Genomic DNA, 18076 nt, shown 5'->3' with positions numbered 1-18076 from the left:
CTGCCACCAATAACAGGTCGTCCAAGTAAGGCAACATGCGGACTCCCTGCAGCCGCAGAGAAGCCGCCATGACCGCCATCACCTTGGTGAAAACACGTGGTGCTGTCGCCAGGCCAAAAGGTAACGCCCGAAACTGGAAGTGGTCGCTGCGGATTGCAAACCGAAGGAACTCTTGATGGCGCAAAAGAATAGGGACATGCAGGTAAGCGTCCTGTATGTCCAATGACACCATGTAGTCCCCAGGTTCCAGCGCCAGAATGATGGACCGTAGGGTCTCCATCCGAAACTTCGGGACCCGCAAAGACTTGTTGAGTGCTTTGAGGTTGAGAATCGGACGATATGACCCATTGGGTTACTGTACCAAAAATAGATTTGAATAGAAACCCTGGCCCCTCTGGGAGAATGGAACAGACACTATAACTCCAGCCTGGAGCATAGTGTGCAATACCTTCCGCAGCTCCGTAGCCTTGTTCCGGTCTGATGGTAGACCCGTGGTGAAGAATCGAGCCGGGGGTCTGTGCCGGAAGGAGAGGGCGTACCCGTGGGAGACCACCTCCAGAACCCAAGTGTCTGTCGTAGTGAACGACCAACACCGGGAGAACTGCAGCAGGCGGCCTCCCACCTTGGGATCCCCCAAGGGGAGACCCGGACCGTCAGGCCGCAGGCTTGTCATCTGGCTTGGGGGCCGGACGTCTGGTACTCCATGCCTGTTTCCGGGGCTTGACCGATTTCTTAGGGCCAGCCTGTCGAGGAAACGACTGTGGTTTGGGCCTGCCCTGGGCCCTAGATGACCGAAAGGATGATGGTCCAGAACCAGAAGGAACAGCGGCCGACGGAAGACAAGCAGATTTGGCTGCCGCCAGCGTGGCCACAATCTTATCCAGATCCGGACCGAAGAGAACTTCTCCGGTAAACGGCAACGCTTCCAGACCTTTCTTGGAATCTGCGTCCGCCTTCCAGGATCGCAGCCACAAGGTGCGACGAGCAGCTACCGCTGCTGAAGAAATTCTAGACACCAGAGTACTAATGTCTAGATCCGCCTCGTTGATGTAGGTGGCCGAATCACGGAGATTGCCAATCAACTCCGCCTGTTCGGCCGGACAGTCGGATTCAAAAGAAGCCTCTAATGAATCCGCCCAGCGCTCCATCGCTCTGGCAACCCAGCAAATGGCCATAGCCGGCCGTGCTGCCCCCCCTGCAAGGGAATAAGCGGACTTCAGGCAGATTTCTACCTTGCGGTCCGTAGCATCCTTAAGGGAGGACATGGATGGCATCGGCAATGTGGCACTACGGACAAGACGGGTCACGTGAGAATCCACCTGTGGAGGGGATTCCCACTTAGCAAAATAATTATCCGCGAACGGATAAGCCACCGCCAGGCATCTCTGCGGCTGGTATCTTTTGCCAGGTTGTTTCCACGCCTCCTCTAAATGGTCCACCAACTGACCCGAAAGAGGAAAGACTGTGGCATCACCCTTCACATCTTTGAAAAAGGCATACTTAGATTTAGCCGCTGGGGGAACTTCGTCCTCAATCACCAAGGCTGTGCGGACCGCCCGAATAAGTCCAGGAATATATACTTTGGACTTAGCATCAGCGTCCTTAGTATGGAGAGGTTCCTGATCGTAAGGATCCAGAATCTCCCCATCATCAGACGTCCCTTCGTCATCCTCATAAGGAGCGGACAGAGACGCCACCGGCCTTTTATGAGGCCGCATCACAGACTCCCCTTGCAACACATCCGATAAGTGCTGTACAGAACTCGTCAGGGAGTTAACCCACGCTGGCTCCTGAGAACCCGGGAGCGGGGAAATAGGGAGACTGTGGGGTACCACCAATTGTCGTGGGAACCCCTGCATGGGTGACGACACCACAGACTGCTGGGACAAACCCATCGGAGTAAACGCGGGCTGCGGAGCTAACTGGCCCACTAAAGCTGTTAACGCCTGAGCGAAACAAGCCCAGGGCGGCTCCTGTACCGGTGCTGTAACCGTAATAGGCCGCGCCATGGACAAACACTGCCGGCAAAGGCCCACCGCGCTACCCTCCCCCTCCGCTAACGGTACTTTGCACGTGGTACACTGTAGCCGGAGGGGAAAATCACTTTCAGACATGATGGCACCACGTATGTGACCTCTCTCACCAATTAAGTATTAAATAGGCGAGAGACCACCCTGCAGCACCGCACCGCAAGGGCTTTAGCAGAAAGAACAGGGACAGTAATAAAGCTGACAGTTTAGAGAAGAAAAGTTACAGGCAGCGCTAGCACAGTCACATACAATGCAGAGAAATAACAATTCCTGCACTAACAGCGCTGATCACTCAACTACACAGACACAGGGCCTGGTAGGACACAGCGCTGCATACACAGACCTGAGCCACAGCGGAGGAGAGGTATGCGGGGGGACCCAGACCACGATGCTTCCTTCCAGACTTCCAGCAGCGTTCACCATGCGTTGCAGAGAAGATGGCCGCCGAGGAGCAGAGAGAAGCTGGCCTGGGGGAGGAGCGCTGACACAGGGCCAGTCAGCACAGTGCAGAGAGGGCTGTGTGCAGCGGGGGAGGCGCCGGCTGTGAGACAGGGAAGGCGTGCTCCCCTGGCATGCATTTAACCCCTGGGACGCCACAGCACTACCGCTCTGCTGCGGTCCGCTGTCCCAGGGGGTAGTGGAAAGCGCAGGTTCAGTACCTGGCTCCACGCTGCAGCCAGTCCCCAGGGAGCCCCCTGCCTGGGGACTTAGGACCATGTGACCAGCGGGGACCCACCGCGGGACCCCGCTGCTTACCTTTGTCCCCCTTGGATCCGGCCATGGTCCGGAACATCTGGGGTCACCGTTAGCTGTGACCCCAGATGCTCACCAGCATCCCCGGATCGGTACCGGCGTTCTGGTACCGGCGGGGGTGTAGGGAAGACAGCATGGACGTCAGGACTGACTGTCCATGCTGTACATCCAGATGTGCAGCCACAGCTGCACTGAAGAAAGCTTCAGGGGCTCTTCTAGCCCCCACTCCGACAGGTGCACCCGACGCCGGCCGGGCACCAAACTAAACTGAGGTGCCTTGGCCCGGGGGCGGGGTATAGGAGGGGGACCTAGTGCATCCTGGGAGGCTGAAAGCTTAACTCTTTGGTGCCCTGCGACTGACGTCACACCTATACCCCAAGGTATCCTGTGGATACCCTATGGACCCTGAAGTAGAAAGAAACTAGATGTTGAAGGCCCCTTAATGCATATAGAAAGATTATACACGTTTATTACCTGTAATTTCAAGTTAGTAAAAGGTATTAATTACTTATTTGTTAAGAAGCATAATGCTCTCATTTGTTCAAAATAAAGCTATAGGACCAGCTCCACTCTCATACACCAACATATAAAGCGAACTAGGCTAAAAATGAGACTTGTAAGTTGATAGTGGGTGCAGAGGTCCCTTCTACTTCTTCTTTTTGGCTCCTTAACTCATACTCTGTTTCTCTGACCATCTACAAAAAAATCCTTATTAAATTTTTTTTAACAGTGCTGCAAAAGCCGTGATCCCAGTTCACTGGCAGTCTATATCCCCTCCCTCCGTTAAAGAATGGTTCACTCATATTGACATATATATGTCAATGGAGGATCTTCGAGTGACCCTGAAAAAGAATCGGGATTTTGCGGCTACCTGGCACTCTTGGTTGGAATTTAAATCCTCACAAGCCTACCATACGTATGTTGCCTGAGCTCGGGCTCCTTTTTTATTTAATTTATAATTATTTTCCTTTCGCTCCCCTCTGACTATGCTTTTACAGCTGCCCTAGCAGAAGTACAATGTGTTCTTGATACCCTCTCTATTTGTTTTCTTGGTCTTCGTACTTTTCCCACCTTCCCCCATTCTTCATTCCCTTTGGTCCTGTACCCTCCCCTTTTGTGTGCTGTCTGTGTTTATGTTTAACTGTCTAATTTCCTGTTTTTGTTTTTTTTAAGTTTTATTTTAATTACAATGAATACTGCTATGGATATTTTTGATACATTTTGTATGTATTACTATGATCAGTCTACGTTATGTACAGTTTATATATTTGCATTTATTGTGCTATTCTTTGAATATTTTCTATTTTTGAATTCTGTTTTCCAAAATAATAACATATATAATGTAAAAAATAGGACTTGTCTGCTTTTGTAAGGTCCCATCATAGTTGAATAACAATCTTTTTTAATTTGTGGGTGCTATATAGGAAATACAGAATTTTAAAAAATAAATAAATAATATTCTGCTACACGTTTCTAATATTAGTGTCATGCTTGCCACTGGAGTATTGAAAGCTGTGGTCCGAGGTTGTGGGAGGAATCGGAGGAGAGGGGCCTGGATATATGATCTCTTCATCCACAGGTCTTGGACGTTGGCGAGACCTGGTCAATGGTGCGGAATCTAACCTACAGGGAGGTGTTCGCCAGTGACCCCTCCAAGCGGGATATGGGCTTAGCTGCAGGCAGGTCTCGGTCCTTTGACTAGCTATCCAGCTATCCAAGGGAATAGAGATTCAAAATATCAATGGCCCAAGGGAAGTGCCTAAGCAAAGGCACAAATATACAGAGGGAATTCACTAGAAGGTAGTACCCAGGAAGGAGTGCTCTGACGCACTTTTGCACTCAAAGATGGCACTAGATGTGAAACACCAGCAGAGGCATATTGACACACTTTTGCGCTGAAAGCTGGCACCTGGGATGCGCTCCAGGAGTGGTGAACTGATGCACTTTTGCGTGGAAAGCTGGCACTTGGAGTGCACTCCGGCAGTGATGAACTGATGCATTTTTGCGCAGCAGGACGCACAGACAGCACACAGGCAGAGATGAAATCGCACTGTTACTTTAGGTGATATTAATTATATTAATTCACAAGCAGAGATGTTAGTCGCACTGCTGCTCAGGATAACAGTGGCAGTTGGCACACAGGCAGAGATGTTGGTCACACTGTTGCTCGAAAGAGACACTGGATACTTTACAATGAAAGGAGCAGGGGAACCTGGAACGATGACTCTACTAGTTTACACTAAAAGCGACAAACATTGTTCAGGCAACTTCCTGGAGTTCTGGAACCGGATATATACCCCGGGGTAGCAGTTGAAAGGAGAGCAGTGTCAGCTGACCGAGACCATGCTACCATTGGTTGGAGATACTGTCACATGAGAGGAACTGTCATGGCGGCGCCCATGACGGGAACTCCGACCCTCGATACACAAGGCCGACCATGGAAGTCCACAGGCGCCTAAGGTGGAATACTCAGCGCATCACCCGCCGCCGCACCAGACGTCTGACTGTGCGAGAAATCAGGGGAAGCCGGCGCGGAGGTAAGAGATGGCCGATCCTAGGCTGAACCCTGACAATTAGCAAATTGCAAGCTGTTAATGCATTACCCCAAATAACTAATTTTATTGTGTATACTGTATGTACTTGGTAGAAACAGACATAAAATATTATAAGGTTACATGAAAATAATCTGTGTTTTATAGATTTTATTTATACATTTACTTTCAATGTCTAGTACTCGATTTGAGAAACGCCAATTCAGCGATGTCTATGGCATTGCAAATGTTTGCAGCGGCCAATGCAAATAAATTTTCAGGTCAAAGCAGATCGCTGTGTAGTGTGAGTTAGGGGCACAGGCAGGGGCAGAACTATGGGAGACAATGGAGGTGCCTGCCGCAGGGCGCTAGCACTGAAAGGGAATATCCTCCATCGCCCACAATATATTCACCCCACTTAGGGCTGTAAATATGTATCCGGAGTGTACCGTCACAGCCGCTCAATACAAGGCACCTCTTCCCGGCACCTGAGAAGCTACCATAACCATGTACTAGTGGAGGGCTCTATGTCAGACCATCAGCTGCTGCTTCCATCTATCTATATAGCCTGTCTCTGCTCATTGGTGTTGCTGGTCCTGAGCAGCATCTTACACCACTGAGACTCATCTAGCGCCCCCCCTCACCCACAACTTCCCGTTCCACTCCTCCCTGGCAGCAGCCCTAGCCGCGGACCTGTGCAGCACACCCGGTGTCCCCCCTTACCCACAACTCAACGTCCTACTCCTTCCTGGCGTAAGCTCTAGTCGCAGACCTCTGCAGTGGGCATGAGCATAAGCGTGGCTGTAGTTCTTCCAGGAGCTGGATGTCAACAAGGATGCACCAGACGGAGTTGCAGGTAAGAGGGCATGGGAAGCGGGGGCCTGGGGCAACAGAGACTGAGTCTGGGGGCAGATCTTTAGTGGAGCAATTTCCCAGCATGTGAAGCAATTGGCAGTAGACTGGGCATTTTGTGATTTGTAGTCCCACCAAAGTGGCAGTCTTACAGTATCTTAACTCAAACTCAGTCCTCAAATCCTCCACATCAGGTGGTTTTCCTCTCCATCAGGGGTATCAGGAGGGCTCACCACCCATAATAGGTGGTTTTCCCCTCCACCAGGGCTTTCGCTCCATCAGGAGGACTCTCAGCCTCATGCTAATTGCACTATGCAGGTCACTATCTTATCTGTGACTAATGCATAGCTGTATATACTCCTAATTAACCCCAGGGCTGTAGCTGAAGTCAGTCTGCATACAAACATACATTACATTCCTCAGTGCAGTCCCCATCTTTATAATAGACAATGTTGCAATCTTATACCTTATCTTGTGTCTCTGGTATACGATGGGAGAGCTGTATACCTTTGCATGGGGATACTTTCGGCATCCCGGCTGTGGGTATGCATTCGGTATGCCAATAGTCGTGATGTCAATGTTAGGGGGAGGGCTAGGGTTAGGCACTGTGAGGAGAGGTTTAGGTTTAGGATGCGGGGAGGAGGAGGTTAGGTTCAGGCACTAGAAGGTGAGGTTAGGGTTAGGCACCAAAGAGGGAGGGTTAGGGTAGGCAGAGGGGGAGGGTTAGCATACCAACCAACAAAGTGTCGGGATGGCGGAGACAGGATTCTCAACGCTGGGATCCCGACTGCCGACATCCCGTACCCCACCCCTTTGCATGTGTTCCAGGCACATTAACTGAACAGGAACCCTTCACTTCTCCTTCAGCGCTACTGTGCATGAGTGGTCTGAGTAGAGATTGCCAGGGAGGGATGCTAGGGATCCCTTTCCTTTTTGCGATCTGTAGGCCATAGGCAACAGCAGCTAACGCCACCTTGAGATAGTATATGTTACCGGAGCCAGTCTTTAGAATGCAGATACATTCAGGGGATTCTATAAATCTGCAGATATCTCCTGAAAAAGGGTGTATTGGGGGGATATCCAGCACATTTACTTTAGTAACTAGGCCTAATAAAGACATAGTCACATATTGGGGTGTGGGGGGGGGGGGTTGCACCAAATGATAACTTGCCTCCGGGCATCTGGGATTAATTTATACCACTGGGCACAGGTGAAGGTACTTTAGCTTCGAAATGCAGAAATAAGATTACATTTTGCAGGTTTATGTAAGCAGCACCTATTTAAGAAGTGCTTTCTACTTTGGAAGTAGGGTGCACAGCCTTTCACCACACAAGATGTGACTCCGTATTAATTTAAGGCATATATAAAGTAATGGCCAGTAGCACTTTAAGAAAACAAAGTCTAAATTAATCATATAATGTAGGCTGCCCTAAAGTGGTAGAAAAATAACAATAAAACAATACTGTAACAAAATTGTTGATTTCTTACCATTTCTAAAGAATCTACTATTTTGGCACATAGAAGAGCTCCAGGTAAGTCAAAATAGTTGTCATAGAAGTAGTATTTAGCTGTAAGAGGAAAGTATGGTACACAATAAGGATTATTTTGTTACTCTTATGACAGATAATATAAACCAGCAACAATAGATAATATGAACCCACAGTCAATATGAACATATATTTTAACATAATAATGTTGGATATACTTTATATAACCATAATTTAGTAAATATCTCTTCAAATTAGATCACTGACGTCATATAATATAATATTAGTTCTCATGTTAATATATTATAAATCTATAATCATATGCCCCATATTAAAGAAGCAGTAGTTTTCTTCTGAAGTTGAAAGCCACAAAAAGAAAAACAAAACATAATGCAGAACAAACACAGCCCACCAGTCAAATATTCCTGTTCTAAAATAATAAGAAAACATATTTATTTGGAACAATTTTTACTTAGGGGGTGGGGTCTGATATAGATTGGAATCCGTGTAACATTTGTCACACTGGACATGTGCACAACATGCACCAGTATATTAAGCTTGTATCTAACTATCTAACCTTTGCAGCCTCTTGCACTTCTGGAAGCAGATCATGAGAGTTCAGGTGCAAGAGCAGTACAGTAAAAACATGGAAACACAATACACCTACAGTACACACCCCTCTGACCTTCAGACTTATTTAGAGCTAGGGGTAAATTTACTAAGAAATGAGTCTGGGAGAGTTTGCTTTTTTTTCAACTCGATTAGCTTCACCGAAACTCCTTCAATGACGGGGCACACACGTGCCCCGGTCATTCGCACGGAGTAAAGGAGTGCGGCTTGGATTCGGGAGCACCCGTTTTTTTGTTTTAACCCCCATGGATGCCTACTTGGAGAAGAGGACATGAACTACACATAGGTGAGATGAGTATGGATTTTTTATAGGTACCCCTATGGATTACTTCGGATACTAGGTGAGTATGTGCGATAGTGAGTGTTAGTGTGCATGTATTTTATAATAAAATGTAACTTTCACGGTGTATGTTGTAGTTTTTTTCGTATTGCTTTGGTTGTGGAACTACAATTATCAGCGGGCCCGTAATGCCCCACATGCTGGTATTTGTGGTTCTTCAAATACCAGCATGCAGGGGAGGCTTGCTGGTACGTGTAGTTCCACAACTGAAGACAATATTTATCCATTTATTTAAATTTTACACTACACACTAACACTATCAACCTGGCACCCACCGCCCTAGGGTGCCGGGGATAGCCCTGGGCTATCAGCCTAAGCCAGGGGTGCCCTGGAGATGGGCACCCCGTTATTGGAGGGGTCCCCAACTCCCCCGGGATCCCTGGCCTGGGCTAACTAGTGGTCAGGTCTGATGCTGCAGCTGGGGAGCCCAGTGAAAGGGCCCCCTGGCTTTGGCATCAGTCCTCCCGCTAGAAAGGGTCTGGAGCTGGTTTTAAATATAGGGGTAACCTAACGCCAATTTTTTTCTCCCTATATGTCAAACCAGCTCTGTCCCTGCAGCCTGGTGCTGGCTCATAAATTACAGTGAAACCCTACACATTTTTTCCCCTGTAACTTTAAGAACCAGGACTGGCTGGCAAGTCAGGGGCTGGTTAAGCTTTTTTTTTTGGGGGGGGGGGCACCCTATGTCTTCTCTTTTTAAACCTTTTAACCTATTCTTTCCTAATTACAGGCAGAAACATATATGGATCACAGTGATCTGTGTATGTTTCTGCCAAACTCACAGATCACAGGCAGGTGTATTTATTTCACGAGTTTTTACAGGAGAGTTTTCTCATCTCATGAGAGTTTAGAAACTCTCTGCTTGTTAAATTCCTGAATCCTATCTTCACTAGTGAAAAGGTTCTCGAGTTTTGCCAATGTTGAATTGAAGAGAGTTTGCTAACTCTCCAATATTTTCCTGTAGCAAAGGAGATATCTCTCCCGAGCTTGACATTAGTAAATTTGAGAGTAGGAAAAAATGCAGAACTCTCCAGAGTTTGAAAACTCTCCCAAACTCTCTCTTTAGTAAATTTACTCCCTAGGGATAAATTTACTAAGAATCAAGTCTGGGAGAGTTTGCTTTTGTTTTCAACTCGATTAGCTTCACCTAAACTCAGGTGATCTGAAGCTCCTGAGACTCTCATACACAAAGAATGGAGTTTAGCTGAGAGTGAGATGACCGATGGCGAAGCAGAACGAGATTTCCCGGCCGAGTAGCAGGTTTTGCAGGAGATTTCTCCCCCAAGTAGCAGGTTTTGCAGGAGATGACTCACTCGAGATTGCAGTGTCTTCTCTCTGCAAAAGCAGCAAGCAGCCTGCACATACAGTATCAGTGAGATATGTGTAAGCTGCTTGTGTTGTCCTGTAAAAAATCGGGTTAAAAGTGGTTAAAAAAAATGACATAGGGCCCCCCTAAAGCTTAACCAACCCCAGCCTGTCCTAGTTTCTATGATTACAGGGAACAAAATGTGTATGGTTCCCCCGTAATTTAGAAACCAATACCAGGTTGCAGGGACAGTCCTGATTTTAAATATAGCAGGAAAAAATTGAGTAGGGACCCCCTTATATTTAAAACCAGCACCAGACCCAAAACGGTTTGCATGTCCCGCAAGCCAATCAGTGGCCACCCTTACTGTAGAGCAGCCGCTGATTGGCTCCGGCTACTGACAGTTCCCACCATCTCGTGATACTATTCTTCTGTGACAGTGCTGCGACTAAAGCCATAGCGTGTGTACTTAGTACATTCATCAAGTACCATCTCGAATTCCCTGTGCCAGTTCTGCGCCTAAAGCTGCAGTGGGCGTATTTAAGAACCATCTCATTACATCATCCTCCAGTGCCAGCTATGTGTCTGAAAACCATTTAGTGTGTAGTCTATACATAACTTTAAATCTAAACCACCAATATCTATCCCCTATGTTTTCCTGTGATAGTTTACTTCCATCTGTTCCCACTTGTGCAGGATACCTGACCAAAGGCCCGCAACCTGCTTACTGGGTGCAGCTTAAGCCCAAATCCCGCTTGGAGGTGTCACTGGTGAACACCTCCCAGTAAGTTAGACTCCGTGCCTTTGGTCAGGTCTTGTTAGCATCCAGTACTAGTCGATGAAGAAAACACTAATCAGGCCCCTCACCTCCTGTTCCCTCCTCAAAGTGAATCCACGTCTTCCAACTACGTGGCCAGATCATGACAATAATGTTCTCCTTAAAGTGCAAATAAAGCCACTGTTTGATAGTAATGTATAATAAAGGCTGTTTATTTCTGAGTTAATTAGTACATATAAAATAACTGTAGTTTTATATTTAACTGTAGACATGCCAAGTTCAAACCCGGCAGTAAAGTGATAGCTTGTGCTATCACTTTATTATTCACGCCCAGCCAGGATGGGCTCTTATCAAAGCCACTGTCCCAGCAATAGACAATTCATAAATAGCCTTGGAAATTAATTCCTTGCGCGTTAAGTGGCTATAAGGAATGTTAACTTTCAGTGCTGTAACTGGAGTCTTAATCAAGCATACATTGCTCAAAAGAATCATGCATGAAAAAATGCTTATTTCCATTAATATGCAGAGTTGTACAAATCTCAAAATGCAACCACATCTGTAGGTATAACATACATTACTGTATGTTTGTTTGATACTCTGCTATATTAAATATAATTAAAAAGACATGTTGGATAGTTAAAAAAAAAAAAACTTTATTTCTCTGAATCACATATTTTATTGCCATATATTTTTTTTTTTTTTAAATATAAGCTTGTTTAAGTATGTTCATCAGTGGCAGATTTTACCTAGGAACTGCAGGGCTGCTGTTTCCCCAGTAAAATCCACCACTCCCCTGTGAGCCCCCAGTCCTCCAATACAGAGGTGGTTTCTACCTTCCTCTTGTGGCTGCTATAATAAAAGCAGAAGTGGCTTATCATTGGAAGTACTTTCTGCTAATCACACTTTAGACAGGCAGTCGCAGGGGGAAAGTTTTCGCTCCCTTGGACTGCCACTAGCAGATAAAGCGCTTCCCAAGGGAAACTTATTCTGCTTTTATAATAGCAGCCTTATTTGGCTTCCAGAGGCTGCAGCTGATGCTGCCCCTAACAGCCAATGCCGTATTTACTGCATCTGCGCATTGCAAAAGCAAGGCTTGATTGTGTTTTTTTCCTCGTTCTTTTTTCGCGCATTGGATAGGGACAGGACCGCGTCCAAGGCACGGGGATGTTGCAGCCCCTCCACAGAAGGAATGTAAGTACAGCCACTGGTGTATTTGTACCTTTGCTATGGCCAAACTGCACTCAAAACCAATGGCTAAGAGAGAATCAGAGGAACAAAGTTCCCTATAATAAACTATCCATTCCTGGATCACATACAGATGTGTCCTCATACACCATTCCTTTTTTGCTTCATATGGCACGAGATGCCAGCACGGCAAAGACGCTCCACGACGAGTAGCGATTGGATGAATCCCAATTTTTTTCCTGAAAAAGTATTTGTATAAAGTAGCAAATTATAAGAAAAATCACAAGGCAGACTCAATGGCATGGCAAATTTAGCCATATGGCTTATCGCTGCTAAGGTGCAGTCAATGGGATTACAGCCAACTTCTCCAGTGTCGCACATTCAACATTGGATGATGTACTTGAAATAAGCTCTGCCACAGACAAAACATACTATACTAAAATCCATACAACCATTACCAAACATGCACACTAGATGGCCTCAAATAATAGTACAGTATCTTGCAGAAAACTACTTTCTACTCTACTCAGCTTACTGGAAAAGGCTCTCTGAATACACAACTGCTTATAGCTGAGCTGATGCCACACATATCATTTACATCACACAGAGACGTAACTAGACTTTTTGGTGCCCTGTGCCAGAAAGAGCATTGGTGCCCCCCTCATTTTTCAAAGGGATATAATGCACCCAAAAAAGGGCCATGGCTTCATGGGGAAGGGCCAGGGAAGAGATAGGAGAGGCCAGGAGATGCTGGGGATGAAATAAGAGGCAGCTACAAGCAAGAATGATAATAAACAGAAATTTTACAGGGCCAAACAGCGCCCCCTGACCTGTGGTGCCCTGTGCGATGGCACAGGCCGCACTACCCTAGCTACGGCCCTGACATCACGCATTGTAAAGGGACCCCTTATACTCAATCAGTTACAAACTAAGTAGTGAAAACAGATTTTATCACTGGCCATTTAATTACAAGGTACTTTCTGCTTAGGTTAAGACTGCTGTGCAGTAAACTTATTTCCAAAATATGTAGAGATTCAGGGTCTGATTCAGAGGAGGATGCATTTAAAACTGTGCAAGCGTCCAAAACGCACTTTGCATGCCTCATAATGGTTACGGCCAAAGAATGCAGATTGGAATTGCATGGAGATCCATGTAATTCTAATAGGCATTCCTGTGCGATGAATGGGGGTAGCTTATGTCGGTGGGAGTGCAGGTGTCAGGGACTGCATCGGAGTTCCACTGACACCGGCAACCATGTACCATCGGACATTCTAAACAGCCATAGGGTTGCTCTAATGTCCAATGGTGCAGCCAGTGCCTGCTCAATGGTGCGACTATTTGTGCAACTATAAGAGCTGCAGCCGTTGGGAGTCTCAGTAGACAGCCCATTGCCTGCGGCATTAGCATAAATTTGTTCTGAATCAGGACCTCAGTCCCACAGGGGGCAGCTCATTTGAAAGTCAATTCACTCGGCAGAATGCTGTTGCCACAGGAGGTCTGAAAGTGGACATACACTATTTTCATATGTGGCTGTGTACTGTAACTTGATCAAGGTTTGGACTATAGTGCATTTTAAAATTAATGCATGTATCAGATACTTTGGGGGATATGTATTATCTGGTGATATGGTGGAGGAGTGATATCAGCGCACGGTGATACCACTTCTGTGCGCTGATACCATTTCTCCCCCATGTATTATTGTGGGGTTGTGTGGTAAATGACAGTGGCACTGACCTTTCCGATAGATGCAGCTATCGATATCGACAGCTGCAGCTGTTGTTGCCCTAACACCACAGCAGGGACAGCACTGTCCCTGACTGTGGTGGCTGCCGACTCCGGGCTGCATGCGAGATCTCGCAATGCTTGCGAGATCTCACGCATGCCGAGAAGGGAGAGAGAAGGCATCAGCACTAGGCTGATGCGCTGTGTGCTCTGGCGAGGTTCATCGGAGGGAAGGTTTCACTCTCCCACTCCTGCAGGTGAGATGTTAATACATCTCATCAGTATTGCTTCCTGCTTCACCTCATTAAAGAGGCGAAGTAGGAAGAGTTATAGCGGTACAATATATCTCTGCCTTTATTTCAGATTCTAAAAAATCTCAAAATCGGACAGATTTCACCATGCAGATAAACCATTCTGAAAGAAATTCAAAATGCAGTGAGAGCAACTGCACTGAATTGCTTTGCTTCCGTACTAAACTTGCCCTGGTTCCATAGATGGACACTGAAATTTGATGGCAAGTAAATCACATAGGGCTATAATATCGGATACACCTGCTCCTTTGAAGTATTGCCATAATTCATGTTTTTCTCCCGCTGAATGCTACCAAAACTCTTTTCCATGCTCGTATTATTTCCTGCCTCAACTACTGCAACCTCTTCATATCTGGTCTTCCATTCACTTGTATAACCTTGTTCCAATACGTTAAAAAGGTCCACAGTCTTCCTCATTCTCTATTTGCAGATTCCTTCACTGGATACCTCCAAAAGCACTCACCAACATCTTCCCCAACCTTCAATCACTCTAGAAAAATCCAATCCAGTCGATCCCATAGCTTGTTACTGTACCAAATAGAGCCGTCTGTTACCTGGTTACCTGCAGCGGCGGCAGGACCACTGTCTTCGCTCAACTGGCATCCCACGTGTGTCCCAAGTGGGGTATCCTTTTCACCGCTCATGCTCTGACGGCTTCCAGAAGTGTGCTTGTTCTTAGGCCGTCAGATTCTCTATTGTGTTGAGGTGTCCTCTAGTCTTTAATGTCCCATATTTTGCACCTAACAGTGGCACTTCAGTGGGAAGTGCAGTTCTAGGCACACTTTCACCAATATAGTAATGATCACAGAAAAGTGCTACTTGTAATAATGTTGAAGGGTAGGATTTGCACCACTCCTCAATAAGAGACACCGTTCTGGTTTGGAACCTCTAAGATAAGAGATAGAGGGAATCCATTACCCCCTTAGAGGGAAATAGTAGACTAAATATTCCTCTTGAGCGAAGGTGAAACGGAAATTCTAAACGAATGCCTTTGTAAAGAAGTAATTTCCAGCTGTATATTAGGTCAGGGCTCGACAAATCCCGGGGGTCAGGTCGCCATGGCTACCCGATTTTGCTGCCTGGCTACTAGATTTTGCAGTGAGGAAGGAAGCAGATCCTCATCAGCTCTGGCTGAGATTCGTGTCTATAGTATTGCGGTGTTCATATCATGCACAGGAGTGCATGTGCTGAGTGTCACCTGCAGTCACTGCTGTGCCTCTGTCCGTCCCGGCTTGCACTGACTACTCCTCTCCATCCTGGCCTGCTCTGATCCCTGCTGTCTGTCCCAGTCTACGCTCATCCTCCTGTAAGTCCCGGCTGTCTACTGTCTCCTATCTCCGGCTGCATAGAGCTCTCCGGTAGTAGGGTCTATGCGTGGCCAGGGATTGCGGATCGGCTTCATAGGGATAGTGGTGTGACCACGAGGGGAGGGGGTTTTGTTGTACTTTCTGACACCATTATTTTATGTAAAATGTGGTCTGTTATTACTGGTGGGTGGGGTGGAGCAGGAGAGCTGTGCAGAGCAGTGAGGGGTTCTCCATTTTACTGTATCCATTCAACTATGACAATTTTGTGGACTAGTATAGTGTGTATAACAGATGCATAACACACTCACTCCTTTAATTTTCTTTTTGGGGGGACGGTGGTCTGACTCCTACACTTTCATCCTGGCTCCTAGTTTTTAGAAAAAAGTGCCATGCCCTGTATTAGGTAATAAAAGGTTGGTTTAATAATCCAAATATATATATATATATATATATATATATATTTTTTTTTTTTCTATCCTGACTGACTCACTGACTAATCAACGCCAAGCCCAAACCCCTGGACCTAGAAACATGAAAGTAGGGGAGTAAATGCCTTCCATGACATACTGTAGGTACCCACTAAGCAGCGATTTTTTGAAATTCGACTCTTAAGGGGGTGAAAAGGGATAAAATATTTCCTCCCCCTGTTCAATATCCTGCCTGACTGACTCATCGTGGCTGCAGTACAGTTCAATGTTCAAACACCAACTGTTACCCCAAGTGCTGCCAAACATCACTGACAGTTGGTGTGGCTCCCCTATTTGAATAGTAAGGGAAGGGAAAGTGTTACTACACAGCTATGGGAGGGGAATGTGTTAGTACAGGTGTAAGGGAAGTAATGTGTTGCTACAGAGGTTAGAGATGAAAATGTGTTACAACAGCAGTGAGAGAGGAATGTGTTACTAAAGAACACAGGTTCTCAAACTCGGTCCTCAGGACCCCAAACAGTGCATGTTTGTCAGGTCTCCTCACACAATCACAAGTGAAATAATTAGCTCCACCTTTGAATCTTTTAAAATGTGTTAGTGAGTAATGAATACACCTGTGCACCTGCTGGGTGACCTGGAAAACGTGAATTGTGTGGGGTCCTGAGGACCGAGTTTGAGAACCACTGCTATAGAAGTAAGGGAGGGGAATGTGTTACTACACAGATGAGGAGGGGAATTTGTTACTATAGAGGTGAGGGAGGGGAATGTATTACTACAGGGATGTGTGGGGGGTAATGTGTTACTACAGAGGTGAGCAAGAGGAATGTGTTACTACAGGGGGGAGCGGGGGTAATGTGTTAATATAGAGGTGAGGGAGGGGAATGTGTTACTACAGAGGTGAGGGAGGAGAAGATACTACAGGTGTGAATCAGGTTAATGTGTTACTACAGGTGAGGGATTGTATTTCTACACAGGTCAACATGGGCGAGGGATGGCTATGTGTTACTACAGAGTTTAGCAAGGATAATGTGTTCCTACAGAGGTGATGGAATTATGTTGTATTGTATTGTATTGTGTTACGTGGCCTCTCTGTGTATCGACCAATAGTGTATGTAAGGCTTTACACAGAGATATATGTTGTATATTTATATATGTAAAAGGCTAACGCTGCTCGTCACCTCTATGTAGGGAATTCAAGTGTTTTGTAACCCGGAAGCCACTAGATGGTGCCAAACGGAACAATTCAATTGTTGATCTGTTCGGGCACGCACGGCCGCAGGCGCTGACATTTCTGATCACAGCCCCCCGAACTGGTGGGCAGAAATTTCGGAAAAGTGACTCGTTTAAACGCTCAAACAAGACTTTTCGAGGGCACAACAATGTCCCGTCATTTTGACAAGCTGCTAACTAGTCTCTCTGATAGTAGATGATAGATCTACGTTTTCAATGATCACAGATACACTTATAATGGTAACTAAGGTTATCGCACCACAGGCCTGATTTAGATCTGCTCACAAATGCCATCGCATCAGCAATCTCTCACAGATCACAAATTCTGAAAATATGCCAATGACTTCCCGTCCAGTGCTTAGAGAAGTGCATCACACAGATAACCGGAAACAGTGAACGAAGATCAGGCGGCCATCAGCTTTCTGAGTAGGTCTAAGCTGCCGCAGACAAAGCGGGTCTCCAGACATGCAGAGGGCTCTTCTGCTGCGGGCAAGGAGGCAGTTTCACAAATTATCTGCCAGTTGGAGGTGCCTAGATACTTGAAAACTTTAAATGATTTTCAATAGATAGCTTTTAAAGGCGTCATCTTTAAATAACTTATTTGTCTGCTAATGTATACCGCTCTTATCATGAAGGTGATCCATATAACACTCCCTCTAACCCAATATAGAGGACAACATAAAATAACTTGTACATATCACTATGGTTAAAATAAAATAATTGATTTATGCAGGGTGATTCTAGAGGGATAAAAGCATTAAATCTATTATGCACCTTCATTGTTATGTAAAAATGATGCAACCTTTATTTTGATTCACTTGATAGTAATTTACAATTATTAAATTTTATCTGTTAAACTTTATTCATAGGGTGCCACAAGTGGTTCGCAGTACAGTACACAGAACAGTACAATACAGTAAATAAGAAGCAATTAGCAGTACAACTCTCAACATACCCATTGATGCATAGGGTACAATGGAAATATTCAGTGTAAGCTGAAACCTGTACCTATCAGCGTGGGTGCAGATAACGGGTCTAGGTCGTCTGAAGAAACGAAAACAAAGAAGCAGTGGAGTCTGGGGACAGAGATCCCAAAGAGAAGGTGTAGAGTGTAGCTGGTGTGTAAGAGAAGTATAGTAGGTAATGAGAACAGGGAGGAGGGACCTGCTCATGGAGCATACAGTCT

At 46.0% G+C, this 18076-nt stretch overlaps 1 protein-coding gene across 2 annotated transcripts in view; it reads right to left on the bottom strand.

Annotated features, from left to right (window-relative positions):
* NT5DC1 (5'-nucleotidase domain containing 1) overlaps positions 1-18076 on the bottom strand; it is a 446918-nt gene that overhangs the window by 370580 nt on the left and 58262 nt on the right. For both annotated transcript variants that reach the window (XM_088460431.1, XM_088460432.1), the window contains one exon: positions 7655-7734. In XM_088460431.1, the coding sequence (XP_088316557.1) occupies positions 7655-7734 (80 nt within the window). The remainder of the gene's footprint in view (positions 1-7654; positions 7735-18076) is intronic.

This window comes from Taudactylus pleione, unplaced genomic scaffold (assembly GCF_031769625.1).
Source record: "Taudactylus pleione unplaced genomic scaffold, aTauple2 ptg000046l, whole genome shotgun sequence".
NCBI lineage: Eukaryota > Metazoa > Chordata > Amphibia > Anura > Myobatrachidae > Taudactylus > Taudactylus pleione.
The sequence above is the reverse complement of the archived record's forward strand: the minus strand, read 5'-3'. Positions and strand labels throughout refer to the sequence as shown.